This window comes from Entelurus aequoreus, linkage group LG05 (genome assembly GCF_033978785.1).
Source record: "Entelurus aequoreus isolate RoL-2023_Sb linkage group LG05, RoL_Eaeq_v1.1, whole genome shotgun sequence".
Taxonomy (NCBI): domain Eukaryota; kingdom Metazoa; phylum Chordata; class Actinopteri; order Syngnathiformes; family Syngnathidae; genus Entelurus; species Entelurus aequoreus.
In genome coordinates, this window is record NC_084735.1 from 45427469 (window position 1) to 45447321 (window position 19853).

Below are 19853 nucleotides of genomic sequence, written 5' to 3' on the forward strand. Positions count from 1 at the left end.
ACCTTGAATTAGCACATAGATTAATGAAGTAGATTAATGAAAGTCTAAAGAGAGGATAATATAACAACTGTTGCTGTGTCAGCATTGTCACAGTCAGTACACAACACGTAAGAGGAGGGCGGATCGATCCATAAATTGGTAGTGTCAACACAAAGGATAATATCAGTATGTGATCAATACTAGAGTGATTAAGTTAATATTTTTATTTTCTTAAAATATATATATATTTTGATTGCTTGTTTACAAATTCAGGGAATAACTCATTGGACAAAGGAGGGCTTTAGTGGCAAAAAGGATTTAAACGGATAATACATTTTGTTGAGTTATTGTGTACTATTGACTTTGTTGTATATAATTAAAGAAAATAAGGAACTACTATGAATATTGTGTTGATATTATTAAACTGTCAATAGCACTCATAAATACAGAGAAAAATTTACGGTTAATACATGTGATCAGTATCAGTATTGGTATCGCACGATCTCTCGCATGGATAATCGGTATCGCAGTCAGCAGCATACATCCTTGATCGGAACATCCCTACTGCAAATGTGTGAAGTGGAACTGACACAGGATCTGTTGAGATCCAGGCGCACGCTGAAAGTGAGGCAAAAAAGCAGGGAATGACACAGTAGATTTGTCCTAAATATTCCAGGTAAAAGCATTCACTAACAAACAAAAAAACTAATAAATAAAAGAATTGATCACTTGCAAGATGCATCAACAAAGAATACTATTCTTCATGAAGGAAATGTATTCATTTAAGACTAAAGAAAGTGTTGGAGACAAAGCCATAGCTTATCTGTACCCTGGATGCTGGATGAGAGCACTTCTGCCATCCCCGACCTCCCTGCTCACAGGGGGTCCGTGCATCTTAACCATCAACCCTAGATTCTGATCGCGGAAATAGGGCGCCTGGAAGTCCCCGCCCATGTAATCTGCGGTTTGCATCAGATTAGTCTGGGCAGAGGAGATCGGTGGTAGCCGGTAATGGGGAGGCCCAGGGGGACCGCATTCTAGCGCGGCGCACCCCCCTGGGCCTGCCCCGTGGAATGGCATGGCTACGTCCTGAGAGCCGGAGCTGTCGCTGTTGGGCGTGGGGAGGATGCCGCTGTTCCAAATGTGGGACTGGAAGTAGTGGCCGTTGTTGTAGTGGGCCATCATGCCGTTGTTGACGGGCGGCGAGGGTGTGGGCCGCTCGATAGGAGGTTTGAGTACATACGGCTGACCCACGCACATGTCTGCAGGGTAGCTCATTCCCTTAAAATGGAAGGTGGCTTCCCTCGGGGGCTGCTTGCTGGGTTGGTTCCCGCAATTCTGAATATGGTGGGTCAACTGAGGCTGATTCCAAGAGCGCATATTCTGTTGTTGTTGATTGGCTTGTGGTTGCAGATGTTGTTGAGGGTGCTGTTGCTGCTTGAGATCTGTGTGGTTGGAAGGCAAGTGGTTCATGGTCACGGTGGGTGGAGGGAGGGCCCCCACCGGGATGGTGGCTTTCTCATGGGGGCCGACGATGCAGTTGGGTGGGGGGAAGCCGGAGGCGGCGGAGTTGTTGTACATGGACACCCTGGAGCAGGCGTTGATGAGCAGGTTGCGACTGATGGGGCTTGGGTTAGCAATCTGGCCCTCGCACAGGGATGCCGAGCCAGCACTGTGGGCCCGAGCTTGGCAGAATTGGTTGATCTGGTGCACAATGGTGCTCAAGTCCGGCTGGTGGCCGTGCTGCAACCCTGTGGCCATGGGGAGCGGAATGGTTGAGGTAGAGACGGTCACATTGGGCGGCACGTCGCCATCCGGCAGCTTTCTGCTCCCCTGCAGGCCGGGTGGTGCCTGCTGTTGCTGCTGCTGAAGGTGCTGCTGCTGCTGGAGTAAGACAGTGGAGGGCACCTGAGGGTGACCGAGGGCTGGGTGCTGAGAGACAGTCTGCAGTCTAGGTGGGCCCTGAGGGTGCTGGGCCATGGTGAAAGGGTGTCTGAGTGGCATCTGTAGAGTCTGAGGTGCGTCCTGCGGTTGCAGTGCTAAGCTCTGGTTGGACAGAGTCGGGTGATGGTTTAAAGTGCTGGTCGAAGCCACTTGGTAAGGTCCGCTGAGGTGGTTCATGATGACTTCAGGGTGCAGGCGAGCCCGGCTGCCGGCGAAATCCTTGAGGATGCCCTTGATGGCGGGCACCTTGACGATGGCGAGGAGGCCGGCCTTGGCGCTGGCCTGAGAGGAAGGGTAAGGGCTGTAGCGCTGGCCTGATGTGTCCAGCCCGTTGACCGTGCGGCGCACGTGATTCCGCTGGGGGACCTTGACGCTGTTGGGGAAGATCTTGATAGTGAGGGGGTTGTTGGCAACCTTCTTAGCATAGGCATCCAATTCTGCAGGGGTTGGGAAGGGGGTGGATCTCATCCTTTGAGTGGTGTCCCCTGGGCAAGAACAAAGTGAAAGTCTTATTTAGTAGAAAGGCAAATTCTTTCACTAGCATCAACTTGATTTGAGACAGTTCAGTATCATTACAGTTGGGTCCCAACGCCATTTTTTTACAACAATACTCTTGGTTTTTGACAAACAAAACCATCAGACTGACATAAGAAAATGGGGTGGCACCATCCTCGTCACTGTCATTGTGTCCTTGGGCAAGACACTTAACCCACGCTGCTCCCACTGCCACTCACTCTGGTGAATGAATGTTAAAGGCCTACTGAAACCCACTACTACCGACCACGCAGTCTGATAGTTTATATATCAATGATGAAATCTTAACATTGAAACACATGCCAATACGGCCGGGTTAACTTATAAAGTGCAATTTTAAATTTCCCGCTAAACTTCCGGTTGAAAAACTCCTTTGGATATGACTTATGCGCGTGACGTCACAAAATCCACGGAAGTGGTTGGACCCCATCGGACCCGATACAAAAACCTCTTGTTTTCTTCGACAAAATTCCACAGCATTCTGGACATCTGTGTTGGTGAATCTTTTGCAATCTGTTTAATGAACAATGGAGGCTGCAAAGAAGAACGTTGTAGGTGGGATCGATCGGTGTATTAGCGGCTAAGTACAATACTTACAGCAACACAACAAGGACTACTTACTTAGCAGACGCCTAGCCGCCAAACCCACGGATGAAGTCCTTCGTCGCACCGTCGATCGCTGGAACGCAGGTGAGCACGGCTGTTGATGGGAAGATGAGGGCTGGCTGGCGTAGGTGGAGCGCTAATGTTTTTATCATAGTTCTGTGAGGTCCGGTTGCTAAGTTGCTAAATTAGCCTTAGCGTCGTTAGCAACAGCATTGTTAAGCCTTACCAGGCTGAGAATTTTTAACCGTTTAGTTACATGTACATGGTTTAATAGTATTGTTGATCTTCTGTCTATCCTTCCATTCAGGGATTTATTTATTTTGTTTCTATCTGCATTTAAGACAGATGCTATCACGTTAGCTCATGCTACAGAGGTTCGTCGATGATGGGTGTCCTTCGTCGCGCCGTCGATCGCTGGAACGCAGGTGAGCACGGCTGTTGATGTAACTGTGTAGTTACATGTACATGGTTTAATAGTATTGTTGATCTTCTGTCTATCCTTCCAGTCAGGGGTTTATTTATTTTGTTTCTATCTTCATTTGAGAACGATGCTATCATGTTAGCTCAGTAGCTAAGTGTGTCACCGATGTATTGTCGTGGAGATAAAAGTCACTTTAAATGTCCATTTCGCGTGCTCGACTCTCATTTTCAAGAGGATATAGTATCCGAGGTGGTTTAAAATACAAATCCGTGATCCACAATAGAAAAAGGAGAGTGTGGAATACAATGAGCCAGCTTGTACGTAAGTTACGGTCAGAGCGAAAAAAGATACGTCCATCACTGCCTCTATAGTCCTTCACTGTAACGTTCCTCATCTACAAATCTTTCATCCTCGCTCAAATTAATGGGGTAATTGTCGCTTTGTCGCTCCGAATCTCTCTTGCTCCATTGTAAACAAAGGAAAATTGTGAGGAATATTACCTCCTGTGACGTCACGCTACTTCCGGTACAGGCAAAGCTTTTTTTATCAGCGAGCAAAAGTTGCGAACTTTATCGTCGATTTTCTCTACTAAATCCTTTCAGCAAAAATATGGCAATATCGCGAAATGATCAAGTATGACACATAGAATGGATCTGCTATTCCCGTTTAAATAAAAAAAATTCATTTCAGTAGGCCTTTAATGTTTCCGTCGGGGCAACTGTGGCTAGAAATGTACCTTACCACCAGCATTGTGTGAATGAATGATGTATTCTCAGTGTAGCTAGAAAACAGCGCTATGTTAATCTAGTTCATTATTAGTATTATTGTTGTTTTTTGTTTTTTTTAAAGGACCTTTTTGGGTGTAAAATGTGTGGCAATGATGTTCCTTGAGGCTGTATAAAGAGCGTGACGTGACAGCAGACAAGGAATTAGATACATCAGCAGCGTCTCTGATCTGCGTGGAGACTTTTCTGGCTTCAGCTAGCAGACGTTTGTTACACCTGCTAAGCATCCAGGCTATATTTAACCAGTCAAAGTGACAAGATGATTGTGTTTGTACGTGACTGAGCATGTGTTTCACTTAGCGGCCCATTTGAAAGAGCTAAGACACAAAAAAAAGATTATGCAGGTGCTTGATAATGTATTGCTGCATATTTTTTTAAATACCATATAACTTGTTTTATGTTGCAATTGAGTTGGTTGTGTTCACAATGGAACCAGTTCATGCCGACGCTCCTTTGACTGGCTGACTGATGTCGACATAAGCGGTTGCCGACATAACTAGCTGTTGCTTGCACATTTACTTGTGACTTTGTCCACAGACATTAAGTGATAAATGTTTTTTAATCCACGGCAGTTTGTTGACATATTGTACAGTGGAACCTCGATTTGCGAATCATAGGCCGAATAGAAATATGCTGTGTTGTACAAAGCTCGCCTCATGTACAAACGTTTCATCCACTCATTGTGTGCCTCGCAGCCCAGTCGGGCTGATTGCTCTCTGATGCACATTCAGTCAGGACAGCAAGTGCTGTCGTTAGCTACTCTGCTACTTATTGTGCTTTTTAAGTGTTTTTTATTTTTATTTTCTTAGCTTTTTTCTAGTTTTGCTGGCTTAAAGGCCTACTGAAACCCACTACTACCGACCACGCAGTCTGATAGTATATATATCAATGATGAAATCTTAACATTGCAACACATGCCAATACGGCCGGGTTAGATTAGTAAAGTGCAATTTTAAATTTCCCGCGAAATATCCTGCTGAAAACGTCTCGGTATGATGACGTTTGCGTGTGACGTCACGGATTGTAGCGGACATTTTGGGACACCATTGTGGCCAGCTATTAAGTCGTCTGTTTTTATCGCAAAATTCCACAGTATTCTGGACATCTGTGTTGGTGAATCTTTTGCAATTTGTTTAATGAACAATGAAGACAGCAAAGAAGAAAGCTGTAGGTGGGAAGCGGTGTATTAGCGGCCGGCTGCAGCAACACAAACAGCCGGTGTTTCATTGTTTACATTCCCGAAATATGACAGTCAAGCTTTACCATTGGCCTGTGGAGAACTGGGACAACAGAGACTCTTACCAGGAGGACTTTGAGTTGGATACGCGCTACCGAGAGTACGCAGCTGCGGCTTCCAAACATTTGATCGCTTGCCCGTACGTGCGTGCCGCTATGTGCATGTCACGTACGTAACTTTGGGGAAATATATGTGCTGTATGAACTTTGCGGAGATGAACGGTACTTTGGGCTGTGGGATTGAGTGTGTTGTGCGGGTGTTTGATTTTTATTGGCGGGTTATATGGACGGAAGGGGGGAGGTGTTTGTTATGCGGGATTAATTTGTGGCATATTAAATATAAGCCTGGTTGTGTTGTGGCTAATAGAGTATATATATGTCTTGTGTTTATTTACTGTTTTAGTCATTCCCAGCTGAATATCAGGTCCCACCGGCCTCTCACAGCATGTTCCCTATCTGAATCGCTTCCACTGCCCTCTAATCCTTCACTCTCACTTTCCTCATCCACAAATCTTTCATCCTCACTCAAATTAATGGGGTAATCGTCGCTGTGCAGATGTGAGGAGCTCCACAGCCTGTGACGTCACGCTACTTCCGGTACAGGCAAGGCTTTTTTATCAGCGACCAAAAGTTGCAAACTTTATCGTCGATGTTCTCTACTAAATCCTATCAGCAAAAATATGGCAATATCGCGAAATGATCAAGTATGACACATAGAATGGACCTGCTATCCCCGTTTAAATAAGAAAATCTCATTTCAGTAGGCCTTTAATAAAAGTCCAAAAAAAACAATGGACAAGTGATGTGTGGTTTGAAACATTTAGGAAGAATCTACAGCATTGTCGACACTGCCTCCTCCCGTCGAAAGAAATGTCTCCCAAACATGTCGCTTTTATCTCATAGTATTCAATCGAACCATGCATGTGTCTGCAGCGATCACTTTGTAAAATGTTTGTTTGAACATTTGATTTATTTGAGAAACTTTCTGTGATGCAATCAAGTTTTTTTCTCTACTGTGTTAATAGTGTTTGATAGCAGAAATAAACGTAAGAAAGGGACAAGAGATTGCATTAGTTTGTGTTCTTTTGTGGTTGCTATGCCTAAATATATCTACAAAAACCTGGTTGTGCAAATAAACTAACGTCATGTTAAGTCATAGTAATAAATATTATGATTGTTCGTCCAATTCACCCAATTTTTGTTGTCCATTTTCATAACAGAAACCAAAAGCTTGTCGTTGTGGCTTGTGCAGCCCTTTAAGACACTCGTGATTTAGGGCTATATAAATAAACTTTGATTGATTGACTGACTTTTGAGTGGATGTTGTGCAGGAAAACCAAGTGCTCTATTCGACTCGGATGACCACATTATTGCATCTTTGGTGATATTTGTTATTATCAAGACAATATCCTTAATAGTATTATTAATCTAGATTAATACATCTCTCATAGGCTCAACAGCATACTGAATCTTTATATCGCTAGCTACAGGGACAATTATAGCTATTTGATGAGACAAAATATGAACTTCACAACATAAAAATAACTGCAGACATGAATTGTATCTGAGACTAATATTTGTACCAGAAAATTAAATGGTTAAAACATCACAATAATAGCAGCACTACACTCGTTTATCAAACACGGTGCTTAGCGAGCAACGCATGAAAAAGTCCAACATTGTCTTTCATGAATTATTACTTAGTTTGTTGAACCCATCAGATGTAAAGTCTTAATGTGCCTCCAATATTTTCTTCTTTAAATCCTTGTAAGTGTCAAAAGAAGTGAGGTCGGAGCAAGCAGTAACGTCTTGGTGATAATAAATGGTTTAAATCTTTAAAAAAAAAAAAATCTTAAAAGTGTCTAAATCCACTCATCCCATTTTAAATCATTTTTTATGATCACTTTTATATTTGCCTCTAAACCTTTCAAAATATGCCCAAATTTGCAGTGATTTGCACTGATACAGGTGAATAAGCAGTAGCCTAATGGGACTCTAGACCATTGCCTGAAACCTAGAAGAGGCTGGAAATTCTTCTTGGTCACGTGATTGCAACTCAGCAATACAGGTTACTACTACCATGCTTTTATTTTAAAGCTTACTTTGGTCTGAACAGGAAGTCACTGTGTGCGCGTTATTACACCGCGTAACTATACATTTGTTATGTTGCTGTTTTTTCACGCTGCTCAGCGATAATGATGAAGATACATGTCGACATAAACTGACTGCTTTTTCATAGAAACGATCACTTTAAGATCTTATGTTGACGGATACAATTGAGCTTGTCTGTCAACGTCGACTTAAAGCTGGGGTACCCAAGTTATAATCTTTAACAAAAAAAAACCTAGCATTATACAGTATTTCGTAACAGTAATAATTTATTTAAAAAATTACATCTGTGTGCTGTCTGTGCTTTATAATGAAGCATTTTAGTAAATAAAACCCCGGAAAACAAACTCATTTGAGCCCACAAAGGAGCCTCCTCATTGGCTGATGCAATATATAGTGAAGTGCATGCAGGGTGCAAACTTGTTTTCAGTAAAGCATGGCTGCCAAACACCCACCTGGAAAGATCGCATATACTGCTAAAAAAAAACAAAAAGAAGAAATCAGGGGAAGAAAAGAAAGACGCTGTATGTCTAAAAACAAAAACAAAGAAGAGCCAAAGCTCGAATAAATATTGGTCCAGCGTATTCAAGATTGAGGACAAAATAACAAATTAACAGTCAACACACCCTTGTTTAATATAGCCTTATCAGTTTAGGTAAAATTGATTAGTAATACGTTACACTTGGTTGTTAAAGCAGCAACGTTTGTGGTTTAATACAAAGTTGGCTGTTCTACTCCGTCCCACAGCGACCTGACTAAGCTTAAGGGATGAGACATGGAACTGAACTCGAAACTGTCTGCACCAATCAACTGTGCCAACTGGCTGATTAATTCCTCTTTTATTTGTGAGCAGGAAACAATGCGCAGTGATGTGCAGGGTCTATATAGGGCGGTACACAAGGGGGGCTGCTGTGTGACAAACTGTCCAGCCTGCTGATGGCAGCCTCATTAATGTCGGGGTCTGGGCCAAGGAGTGCGAGCCGGCACCCGCCAACGCAGAGGCCCTAATGTCTGTCACTGAATAAATGCCAGTGCCAGCAAACACAGATGGATGAATGCACCTTCACACAAGTACACATAGTCTTCAACTGTCAAAACATCGCTAATGATAAATGACCTTCTGAAATGAAAGCTGACTACAGAATTACTAAATGGTATTCACATTATTCATGATGTCAATATGCATAATGGACCTGGCAATGCAGTTTGTTTATCCATAGTGAAGTTACGTGTGTGTGCAGATGTCCCACCTGTTGGGAGTCATACCATGCGTTTCTTTTTTTTTTACACATTTACAATTACATATGCTCACTGGGCACAGTATTAGTGTCAGGGAGGTACTGTATCAAAAATATATTTATTATTGGCGTCTATTATTTAGTGTACACTGACACTACAGAGCTTTTGTATTGTATCTAGACTGGATAGTGTAAATACAAACAGCTACATGACAAGATAACGCAGTCCTTGTCAAATAGTGGGGCGGGCTCTCCGGGGGAGGGGGCACGGTACAATGCCAGGGGCGGCGCGTATGACCTCGGGCATACCAGAATATGATTAAGCGTATGTAGCATTTGGCTTCACTGTAACCACGGTGGGAGACGAGGAAAGGCCGCTGAGTTGTTTCCTTTAGTGTTAATAATCTTTCAATGTTATGCAGAGGTATAATTATAACACTTTTAGAGACAAATTATGCTATTTATAGTCACGGTGGACAGTGCGGCGGCGCAAAATATTTTCTTCTTCCTAGGGGGGGCGTAACAGAAAATGATTGAGAAGCACTGAGTGTTTGAGTAAATTTTTTTCTTCAGTCTACACATTACTCAGGCTGCAAAGATTAGTCGACGTAATCTACATTGTCAACTTTTTATTGATGTCAACTATTTGTTATTGTCGACACGTCACCTAATACAATTTTTAATGTGCTTTTATTTTCTTGTACCGCTAACCCACAACCTAACTCCCGGGGGAAGAACTTCCAAAAAAGAACAAGCAAGGGAAAAAAAAAAAAATGCAGAGTCAGGGAAGTTACTAAAGATAGAAAGTACGCCCAAACACTCTAAAGTGTGGCAACATTTCAATGAAATCAGGAATTTGCATTCTTATTCATGTTTACAAACACTAAAATAGCCCTAGTGTGTGAATGTTGTCTATCTGTGTTGGCCCTGCGATGAAGTAGCGACTAGTCCAGGGTGTGCCACGCCTTCCCCCCGAATGCAGCTGAGATAGGCTCCAGCACCCCCCGCAACCCGAAAGGGACAAGCGGTAGAAAATGGATGGATGGATTCATGTTTACAAACTGAGGGAAAAATTCCTTGGACACAGATGGATTTTGAGGGCAAAAATTATTTAAATGAGTAAAATTTTAGTTATTGTGTACTATTGGTATTGTTTCGCTCAAACAATTGTATATAATAACATTGAATAAGGAAAGAGTTTAAATATTGTGTTGATAATGTTAAACTGTCAAGAGCACTCGCTATAAATAATAAAAAACATTTTTACAGTTAACGCATGTGATCGGTACTGGTATTGGCCAATCTCATTATAGGATAATCGGTATCGAAATGGGCAGCATAAAACCATAATCAGAACATCCCTATTCAATGTATTGTAATCTCTCTGTATTTAAACCTTAGCATAACATTGGACTGGGTATGTTCGCTACCACAGCCTCTAATCATCCCTTCGCTTTGATTTGTTTGCCTCTATTTGTAGCACAATAGTGAGTGGTTACAAAAGCAATGCATTGCATCTGGAAACTGACCAATCCATTACATTGGAAAAGGGATTATGCATTGCTAACAAAACCAATGCAGTAGGGATGGGCGTAATGCTGATTAATTGGGTCCTAAAGCAAAATGGAGTGCCCTCCTTTCCTGCAACGAGCAAAGTCGCTGGTGATTTAGTCTAAGCTAATTTGCGACAAAGTTGAGATACTGTACATCTACGTACAACACTAGACATCTTAATTAATCACTGGAATTTTAATATTCGGTGAGAAATAACCATCTCCAACAGGGAGGCAAATAATGGGTGTATGTAATAGTTTAGCGAAAATTAAATGGAGTAAAAAGTAAAGGGCTGTTGATTATGTGTGCTTATAAGCAAGTGTTGCCTATTAGCATTTGACCCTTCACTTCAAACCTGGATTAATTGAAGAACTTTAAGTACCAAGGGAGGGCTAATGAGGATGCAAGTGAAGTTTGAAGGCGGCTGCTGTTGGCGACGAGTGAATCATCTCCGATCTCCAGCTAAGCAGGAGAAAGGGGCTGGTTTGGCCACATGTTAATTACCCCGCTGCTGGCACACAAGTGCATAGTCAGCAGGTCTCTAATTAGGGCTCCTTTTATTCAAACTACTGTTTTTATTGAACAAGGTTTAAGCAGCAGGGGCCTCACACTGATGTAAATTGCAATTTTTTTCTCAGGAACGGGAAATTGAGTCTAAAGCTTGGGTGTCAAATTAGACAGTGGAGTTTAGACCTCCTTCAAAACGCAGCTGCACACAGCATGTCAGGCTGACGGAGCAGGGAACTAAGATATCCAGAAAAAATATATTATAAGGAGTAGAAGAAAAATGGTTGGCTTTTGATCTCAGTGAGATGCAAAACAATAAATAAAATCAGCCCTGTGGCCTCGCAGAGCTCCATGTTTGTTCTGCTTGGAAGAATGGAGGATCAAGGGCCACTTCCTGGTGTTTCAGACATCCTGCCGGTGTGATGAGCCCTTTTCTTCACGACCCCGTTGTAACTATGTGCACCTGATATACTTCTCAGCCATCATCTACTAACAAGCGTTACATGATGATAAATAGAGCATCTGCTTTGGCCTTAGCGCTGGTGGAAACCTGCTAGCTCTTAACTTTAAACGACTTCTTTTGTGCACAGGCTCCACTGCAGCAAAGCAGGCAGAAGCACGGCGACCCTGGTAGTGTGGCGCTCATGGTGAAAATAGAGGAAGGGGAAAGTGTCAAAGACAGCTTGCAGCAGTCCAGGACTCTATGGGACTTAAGTGGTGGTGGAAGGATAGTGCTGGGATGGTTACAAAAATAGGAGCTCATTATGTCAACGCTGTCTTTAACTTGATTTTTTAGAGACAACTAAACTAAATGTGGTGGAGCAAATATCTCATTAGTTTATTTCACACATATGTTTCTGGGCCAGGGAATGTTACACCTCTGTTTCGCCGCAGAGAAACAGATACCAGGCAATTGCTTGTTTAACGGTTCCCATAGCGGAATGCAGTTGGCATGGGATTAGGGATATAACATTAAACGGTAATAATGATAACCGCGGTAAAACCCAGACAGTTAGTATTACCGTTTCAATAAAAATTATCAAAAAAACGTGATTGATAACTGCACTTTGATAAACTCATGGACTGACTGGCGCCAGCTCACTAGCTTAAATGCTAATATGAAAACAAGATACATTAATGTCTTTCCCCATTAACAAACAACATACTCCAATCTCAACTTGTATAAACACATTACTGTCTGAGCAACAAAGCTATTCAGTTGTGCACATTGAACCTACAAGCTGTACTCTCTAAAAACAGAGTGAATGTTCTATAGTAATATGAAATTGAGGTGTTTTTACGATGCGTTCAAGGCCCGCTGAACAGAGTAGGACGCCACAAAGCCTACCAGAAATAATAAACAATAATAGATTTTATTTGAAATCGGTTTTATTATTTAACAAATAGCATTTACATGTTTTAGAATTCCGTTTGTTACCGTTTACACTAATTTTACCACCACAGTGTGTGTGCTTTTTGTGTAATAAATACCTTTTTTTTTTTTTTTTTTTTTTTTTTTTTTTTTAAATGTCTGTTAATTACCGTATTTTCCGGACTATAAGCACTCACAAAATCTTAGAAGAATAAAAGTTTTAAATATATTAGCTGCACCGGACTATAAGCCGCAGATATATAACGGTACGTTGTGAAATTATATATTTACATTTTTTAAATGTTTCTAAACTGTGTCTGTAACAAAGCAATAAAACGGCTGATCAAACAAAACAGAAAAGTCGTTGATGTTTTTTTCCCATCATTCTCCTGTGCACTGAAACCACTGAAGTCATCTTCTTCAGTGTCGGAGTTGAAGACTTCATCTTTGTCAAGATGTTTATCAGGATTATTTTTCCTTGTATTTTGTTAACACTTTGAGTTTGAACAGTTTCTTAAAGTGGATCATTTTAGTACAATGTTTGATTTCTTTGCCTAATCCTTTCCATAAATTAGCCGTAGGCGACGCAAAATCCATAGATTAGCCACACCTGTGTACTGCAAAATGGCCAGCTGCGAGGGTAGTGACCTTATGTGTCAGCGTGTCTGTAATCTCTTTTTTTTCCCCTCTTCCCTTAGGGCAGTTGCTGGATGTTCCATCTCCATCGTTGGGGTCCCTAAAGGTCGGGTGGGTGGTTCCCTTGGCCCCGTGCTGGTCGGTACTGTGGCAGCCGACCCAGTTGGGCAGCCTGGGGCGGGCCCCGCCGTGCTCTCCTGGGGGGTTTGGCTCGTGGGGGCCCGGTTGCTGGTGGAGCGGGGGCAGTCATCCCGTCCGGCTGCGGGGAGTCTCTGGGTCCCTCGGGGCGGGGTTGTCCATCTTTCTGCCCGCATGGGGTAAGGTCTCTCGCTGACTTGATGATAATAGAGATGATGGGCAAAAAAAGTGTAGTTCACTTTTAAAGGCGCCTGACAGCTGCTAAGTCCTTGAGTAGAGACGACTCAAGGCTGTTTTGAAGTAGAAAAAAAGTGTTTTTCAAGTTATGGCTTTTGTCTTGTTTGCACGTTGAACTTGCATCGGTGGTGTCTACAACACAAGCAAATGTGTTGAGGGAGTATGTGTTGTCCTGGGCAGCATTATCTTAGTAGTTCGTTTCGACATTTTCTAGTTTAGGAAGGAGCAGTTAAGTGTTTCAAGGACAATTGAGCAATCCCAGAAACATGCCTTCTCTTCCCCAGTCAAATGTTCTTTCTTCTCATAATTACGGAATTTCAGTCACATTTATGTCAATTTCCGTGATATTCTGTGTTTTACACTCAATTCCGTTTTTATTGGCCAGTTATTTGATTCTGTCTGTGATTCCGTTAATGCGGAAATCCTTTGAGAAACAACTACAGTGGAACCTATTTGTGTCAATGCCCCTTAGCTGTAGGGGTGTAACAATACATGTATCTGTATTGAACTGTTCAATATAATGGTCTCGGTTCGATATTACTATGAACGGAACGATACACAATATTATATATTTTTTATCAACTTCTTGCAGTCAATGCAGCCTAGTATGAAATAGTCGACCAAACCGCTGAGACAGAAGCTACAAGCTTGTTGCAACACAAATAATGCTTGAAGGAAATACTCGAAGATCCTCCACCATCCTTCAGATCTGGCGTATGGAGATACTTAGGGTTTCGTATTACCCTGAAAGTAAGCGTGCATTAAAGTACAACTGTACAGTGTGTCGCAACTGTCATACTCAATGCTAAACTACATTGATGGAAAAACAACAAACATTTATGCCGACATCGACTCAATGCAAAAACAAGGAGAACCAGACAAAAAGAGGAGCACGCATGCTAGGGCTACACACTTTACCTGGGTTAGTACGATTTAAAGAGGTCAAAATATATCGACTGCTACTTTTATTGCTGTTGACATGCTACCTTTTTCCGTTGCAGACATCGGGCTTCAGGACATGCTGCGTTGAAACAAATGTTAATAATTTCAATAAACTGTAAGTTAAAAAGGCATGAACAGTTTTCTTGTTTATTGGAAGAATATCAAACTGTGACATTTAGGTATCAATCTGTACATTTTGTGTATCGTTGCACCACTAAAAAGTGGTTTTCCACATAAGCGAAATTGAAACCAAAACGAGCCATTGTTTGCACATTTTATTTGTGTTTTTTGCCAGTTTTTGCCAGCGATATAAGGAGAATGGGCAATATAGTATTTTTGACGATATGGCAGTTTCTTGACATTGATTTCCTTCATTTGTGTAAATTTTTTTGTGGTGAGATTATTAAAAAAATTCTGAATTGTACTGTTCACATTGACATGAAAAAAATCAGATACATGTTACAGTATATAGGCAGAAAAACAATTGGATTTGTAATGTTTACATTTAAAAAATAAAATAAAATCAGATACATGTCACATATGGGCAAAAAAAATAAATCTGAATTGACCTGCAGAGTAAACATTACCGTATGGAGACATTTCAGATCGAAAGTGTATGTGGGAATGTCATTAAAACAGGAATGACTAATACGTAACCTCGGCGATAATCGAGGTAACAACTGTATGCGCTTTTTTTTGTACTTACACACATTCTATAGTTCAGTCCTGTGTATGAATTTTGAACCTTGTCTACGCAAAGGTTGATAAATGAGGCCCAAGGCTAATGTTAAGCTTTTTTTTTAAATCTTACTTTTCACTGAACAGGAAGTCACGGTGTACACAATCTATTGCTGTTTAACTGGACAGTAGTTTTTTTGCATTCTTATTCCACACTGCTTAGCGATAATGAGGAAGTTGACAATACCACAACATATGTCAACACAAACGGATCAATTTTTATTAATAAGAAAAGCGGTCCACTATGTAAGTTGACACCATTTTTTACTAATGACAAAATGGAGGACAAGACTTGATGAGTTGGTTGTCAGAGATGGGTTGTCGACATAAGCAGACTCCACTGTAGACAAACATCTTTTAAGAGTTATTAATTTTTTTAGTTCACTTGGATTCAAATGAGTTGGTTTCAATGAGCACTGGAGTCCTTGATGTGACACCGACTGCTAATGATACTTTGAAGAAGGAAACCATTATGTGTGAATGATGAGGACGGGGGGCTGGGGGGGGGGCCGATAGACACACAGCTAAGACAAACAGTGCTGAGTGAAGTACGCAACACCCCCAAAAGAGATTATAGAGTTGGACAGAAAATCCAATTGAACTACGCTTTGGTTCTGAGCTTGGATGTGTCATGGTGAGCCGCACAAAGGGGAAGCGGAGTACCAGTCTTGTTGATAGCAGCACCATGTCACTAGCCTGCCAGAGTGAGGCAACAGACGATGGCACTTAGCAGACTCCCTCATGCTTGCTGATCTCCCAGGGGGTTGGCTGATTACTGTGATTCTGAAATTACAGTCTTGATGAGCTGGAGCATTTTACGGCAAAGAAAAAAAAATGCTGTAGAAAATAGGTTGCACTGAGGCGCAGTTGCCATTTCTGAAGAAAAATACACACTCACAAGAATGTGAGTGTGAATGTTTGCTGTCTACCTGTGTTGCCCCTGTGATGAGGTGGCGACTTGTTCAGGGTGTACCCCGCCTTCCGTCTGAGTGCAGCTGGGATAAGCTCCATCCCCGAAAGGGACAAGCGGTAGAAAATGGAAGGATGGAAAACAGGAGGAGGAGGAAGACTTTTGAGGATTGAATGGGTGATTGATATTTTGAAGTGTCTTTTTATGATCAAATAAACAACATGTATTTTTGTGAATAAACTACTCTTTTAATCACTATAAAAGTGACTTTTTGGACTCCAGTCAGGGTGAGGATGACATCCTATTGCAGGGTCATATATTAACAATTGCAGGTGATTTTGACCTGAGAAATTGAGTTATAGCTATGAAAACCCTAATTACTATAATTACTTGACCCTGATGTGAGGGAAATATCTTTGAAAGGTGCCCAGTGATACGAATTCAGTTTTTAATCATTTAATCATTTTTAATGAAAAATATATCAACTCCCTTACCATTTTTGAGATAAGAGGTGCTGTAACGGAAGGTTTTAAAGTTCCCGTGCCACTGATTTTTCTCGTGTACACAGCCAGAACTTCATAGAGGGCCGCTTTGGAGTGGAAAAAAGGCTTTGCTACACACCCCAAAATAAAGCCTGGCGCTCTGCTAACTATCTGCCATGCAGCTCCAGATGTTCAACGATTCTGCAAATCGGACAGTCTAGCATGTTAGCCAATTAAAATCTGATATTAGCACACATAGCTGTGTTGTTCATCTATTAATGACCAAACTTTATCATGTGAACGAGATTACGCTCAACATTTAATCCTCCCTCCATGAATGCGTCCATACATCTGAATATATAGCCCATGTCTTCTTTGTTACATTTACCTGAACATCATTATCCAGCACCATCTGCTGGTCACATTGTGTATCACAGTCAGTTAAGGCTGAAACGACGCGTCGACGTAGTCGACGTCATCGGTTACGTAAATACGTCGACGCCGTTTTTGTGCGTCGACGCGTCGCATATTTACGTCACACTACCGTCATGGCGGAGAGCAAAGCAGACTGTGCGAGCGAGGGGGAAAAAGCACGCCAAAAGTGGTCAAAAGTGTGGGAGTATTTCAATACACAGCCTAATAATGTTGTTGTATGCACACTGTGTCGAGCGGAAATGGCCTATCATAGCAGCACAACGGCTATGAACGAACATTTGAAAAGAAAACCATCAACTAGTCAATCGTCCGCGTTAGCATACGTTGTCATCATTACACAAAAACATGAATGTGTCATTTGTATCTGCTAGGGGTGTAACGGTACGTGTTTTGTATTGAACCGTTTCGGTACGGGGCTTTCGGTTCGGTACGGGGGTGTACCGAACGAGTTTCTAAGCTAAAGCTAACTTTAGCTGCTAAAGTCTTAACCAGCTGCTTTGCTCCTTCTGCTTCTGTCTCAGCACGCAACATTGTCCCACCCACACAACCATCTGATTGGTACACACAAAACATTATCAGCCAATCAGCAGTGCGTATTCAAAACGTTACCAGCCAATCAGCAGTGCGTATTCAGAGCGCATGTAGTCAGCGCTTCAGCGTCTAGCAGATAGGTGTTTAGCAGGTGAGCATCAGGCAGCGGACTCTCCCCAAATGATAATAAACACCTCCCAGTCAGCTACTAGTAACATCACTATGAGCCCGTTGACCTTCTAGAAACGTAAACTGCAGCTCAGCTCGCTCCCAGTCCTGGTTTGAGGTGAAGGCTAATTACCTCTCAGTCCCAGCCACATCGACCCCTTCTGAGCGTAGACATGCTAACCTTTCCTCATTACAACTGTTAGTCACTCACTGGAATGAGTAGAATTGGTTATTGTGTACTGTGTTGGACTGGATGTTTATTTTGCACATTTTAAAAGCAATACTTAATGTTTACAGTGCTCCAGAATATTTAGATTGGCACTTTTTTTGTATTCAATCAATCAATCAATGTTTATTTATATAGCCCTAAATCACAAGTGTCTCAAAGGGCTGTACAAGCCACAACGACATCCTCGGTACAGAGCCCACATACGGGCAAGGAAAACTCACCCCAGTGGGACGTCAATGTGAATGACTATGAGAAACCTTGGAGAGGACCGCATATGTGGGTAACCCCCCGGATGTTTATCTTTATTTTTGCACATTTTAGCAAATAAGCAATACTTTCACTTTTGTTGAAATGTTTACACTGTTGTTACAGAATATTTCGTTTTGCACTTTTTTGTATTGGATGTTTATCTTTATTTTTGCACATTTTAAAGCAAAATAAGCAATACTTTTACTTTTGAAATGCTTATACTATTGCAGAATATTAAGATTTGCACTGGATGTTGACTTTTATATTTGCACATTAAAAAGTAAATAAGCTACTTTTAATTTTGTTAAATGTTAAAAGTTTTAAATGTTTACATTGTTACAGAATATTTTGTCATGTTGTTGTCAATGTTGACTGAGTGGCCATACTTTTTTTTTTTTGTAAATAAAAGCCAAGCCTTTTGAAAAAACTGGCCTACATTTATTTTTTCATCTTCATTTTAAATAAAATAAAATAAAAAATAATCGGTAAAAGGAAAAATAATCTATAGATTAATCGAAAAAATTATCTATAGATTAACCGATTAATCAAAAAAAATAATCTATAGCTTAATCGATAGAAAAATAATCGTTAGCTGCAGCCTTACAGTCAGTTTAGCTGCATATCATGACATCCTCCTTTCTTTAAACTTTTGATCATACATATCATGCTGAAGGCAACTTGATTTAAACATCTGCTTTAATAGACATAGCTTCTGTAAAACAAATACATACATGTCATAAGGATTAATCACATTAGTTTTTTTAACAATACATTTTTTTACCTATACTTTAATTATATTATTTTCAAAAAAATATATATCTACAATATGCAGACTATTGCTTTACAAATCAAGTCTAACATGTTTCTTAATATGACGCTCAGATCTTCTCAATGTGGGTAACACTGGAGTAGCATCATTTAAATTAGTCTGCACGTGTCCATCACAGTTCACCTGAGGTGTTGTGTCAGCTTGAAACACAGCATTACTTCCATCATCATCATCTTCATCAATTTTTTGGAATGTCTTTTTGGTTTTCAGAAGGCTTCGACAGTTTCTTCTGAGAACGTGTCCCTCCTCAGTTCTCACTTCATAGGATCTTGGACATACTTCCTTAAGAACAGTAGCTTTTCTTTTCCACGCATCTTGATCTTGTACTCTCACAATGTCATCCTTTGCAAGTGGTTTGAGTGCTTTAGTTGACTTGTCAAAGTACTGCTTTTGCTTTAATTTCAGGTTCTCCAGTTTTGTTTGTATTTGTCCCTGTTTGAACTCTGTGTGGCATGGTAGAGTTGTACGTAGATTTTGATTCATTAAAAGTTCTGCTGGGGAAAATCCACAATCAGGAGGAGAAATAAGGCTCTGAATTGCTGTCCTTTGACTTTTTTTAGAAGCTGCTTGATGATATACACACTTTTTTCAGCTTCACCATTTGCTTGTGCATGTAGAGGACTGGATGTGACGTGGTTAAAGCCATACTGTTTTGCAAACTGTTGCCATTCCTTACATTTATAACAAGGATCATTGTCACTAACCACAGTCTCTGGTATACTATGTCTGGCAAAGATGGATTTGACACAAGTAATGACAGTGTTGGCTGTTGCACTTGAGAGTAGAGCAATCTCAGGATAGTTTCAATAATTATCAATCACCAACCAATATTATTTGCCATTACAGTGAAATAAATCTGGGCCTACCTTCTTCCAAGGTGCGGTAGGAAGATCAGGAATCAACATGGGTTTCCGTCGCTTGTTTGCTTTGGTACTTCTTACAAGCTCCACATTGTCCAATCATTTTTTCAATGTCCTTGTTGATGCCAGGCCATTAAACAGTTTCTCGAGCCCTCCTATTGCACTTTTCGATTCCCAGGTGTCC

General features: G+C 41.2%; 1 protein-coding gene across 3 annotated transcripts in view; it reads right to left on the reverse strand.

Moving 5' to 3' along the window:
- Positions 1–214: 214 nt before the first annotated feature.
- LOC133650690 (protein FAM222B-like) overlaps positions 215–19853 on the reverse strand; it is a 121671-nt gene continuing 102032 nt past the window's right edge. For all 3 annotated transcript variants that reach the window (XM_062048238.1, XM_062048239.1, XM_062048240.1), the window contains one exon: positions 215–2408. In XM_062048238.1, coding sequence (XP_061904222.1) covers positions 799–2408 — 1610 coding nt within the window. In that variant the 3' untranslated portion in view covers positions 215–798. The remainder of the gene's footprint in view (positions 2409–19853) is intronic.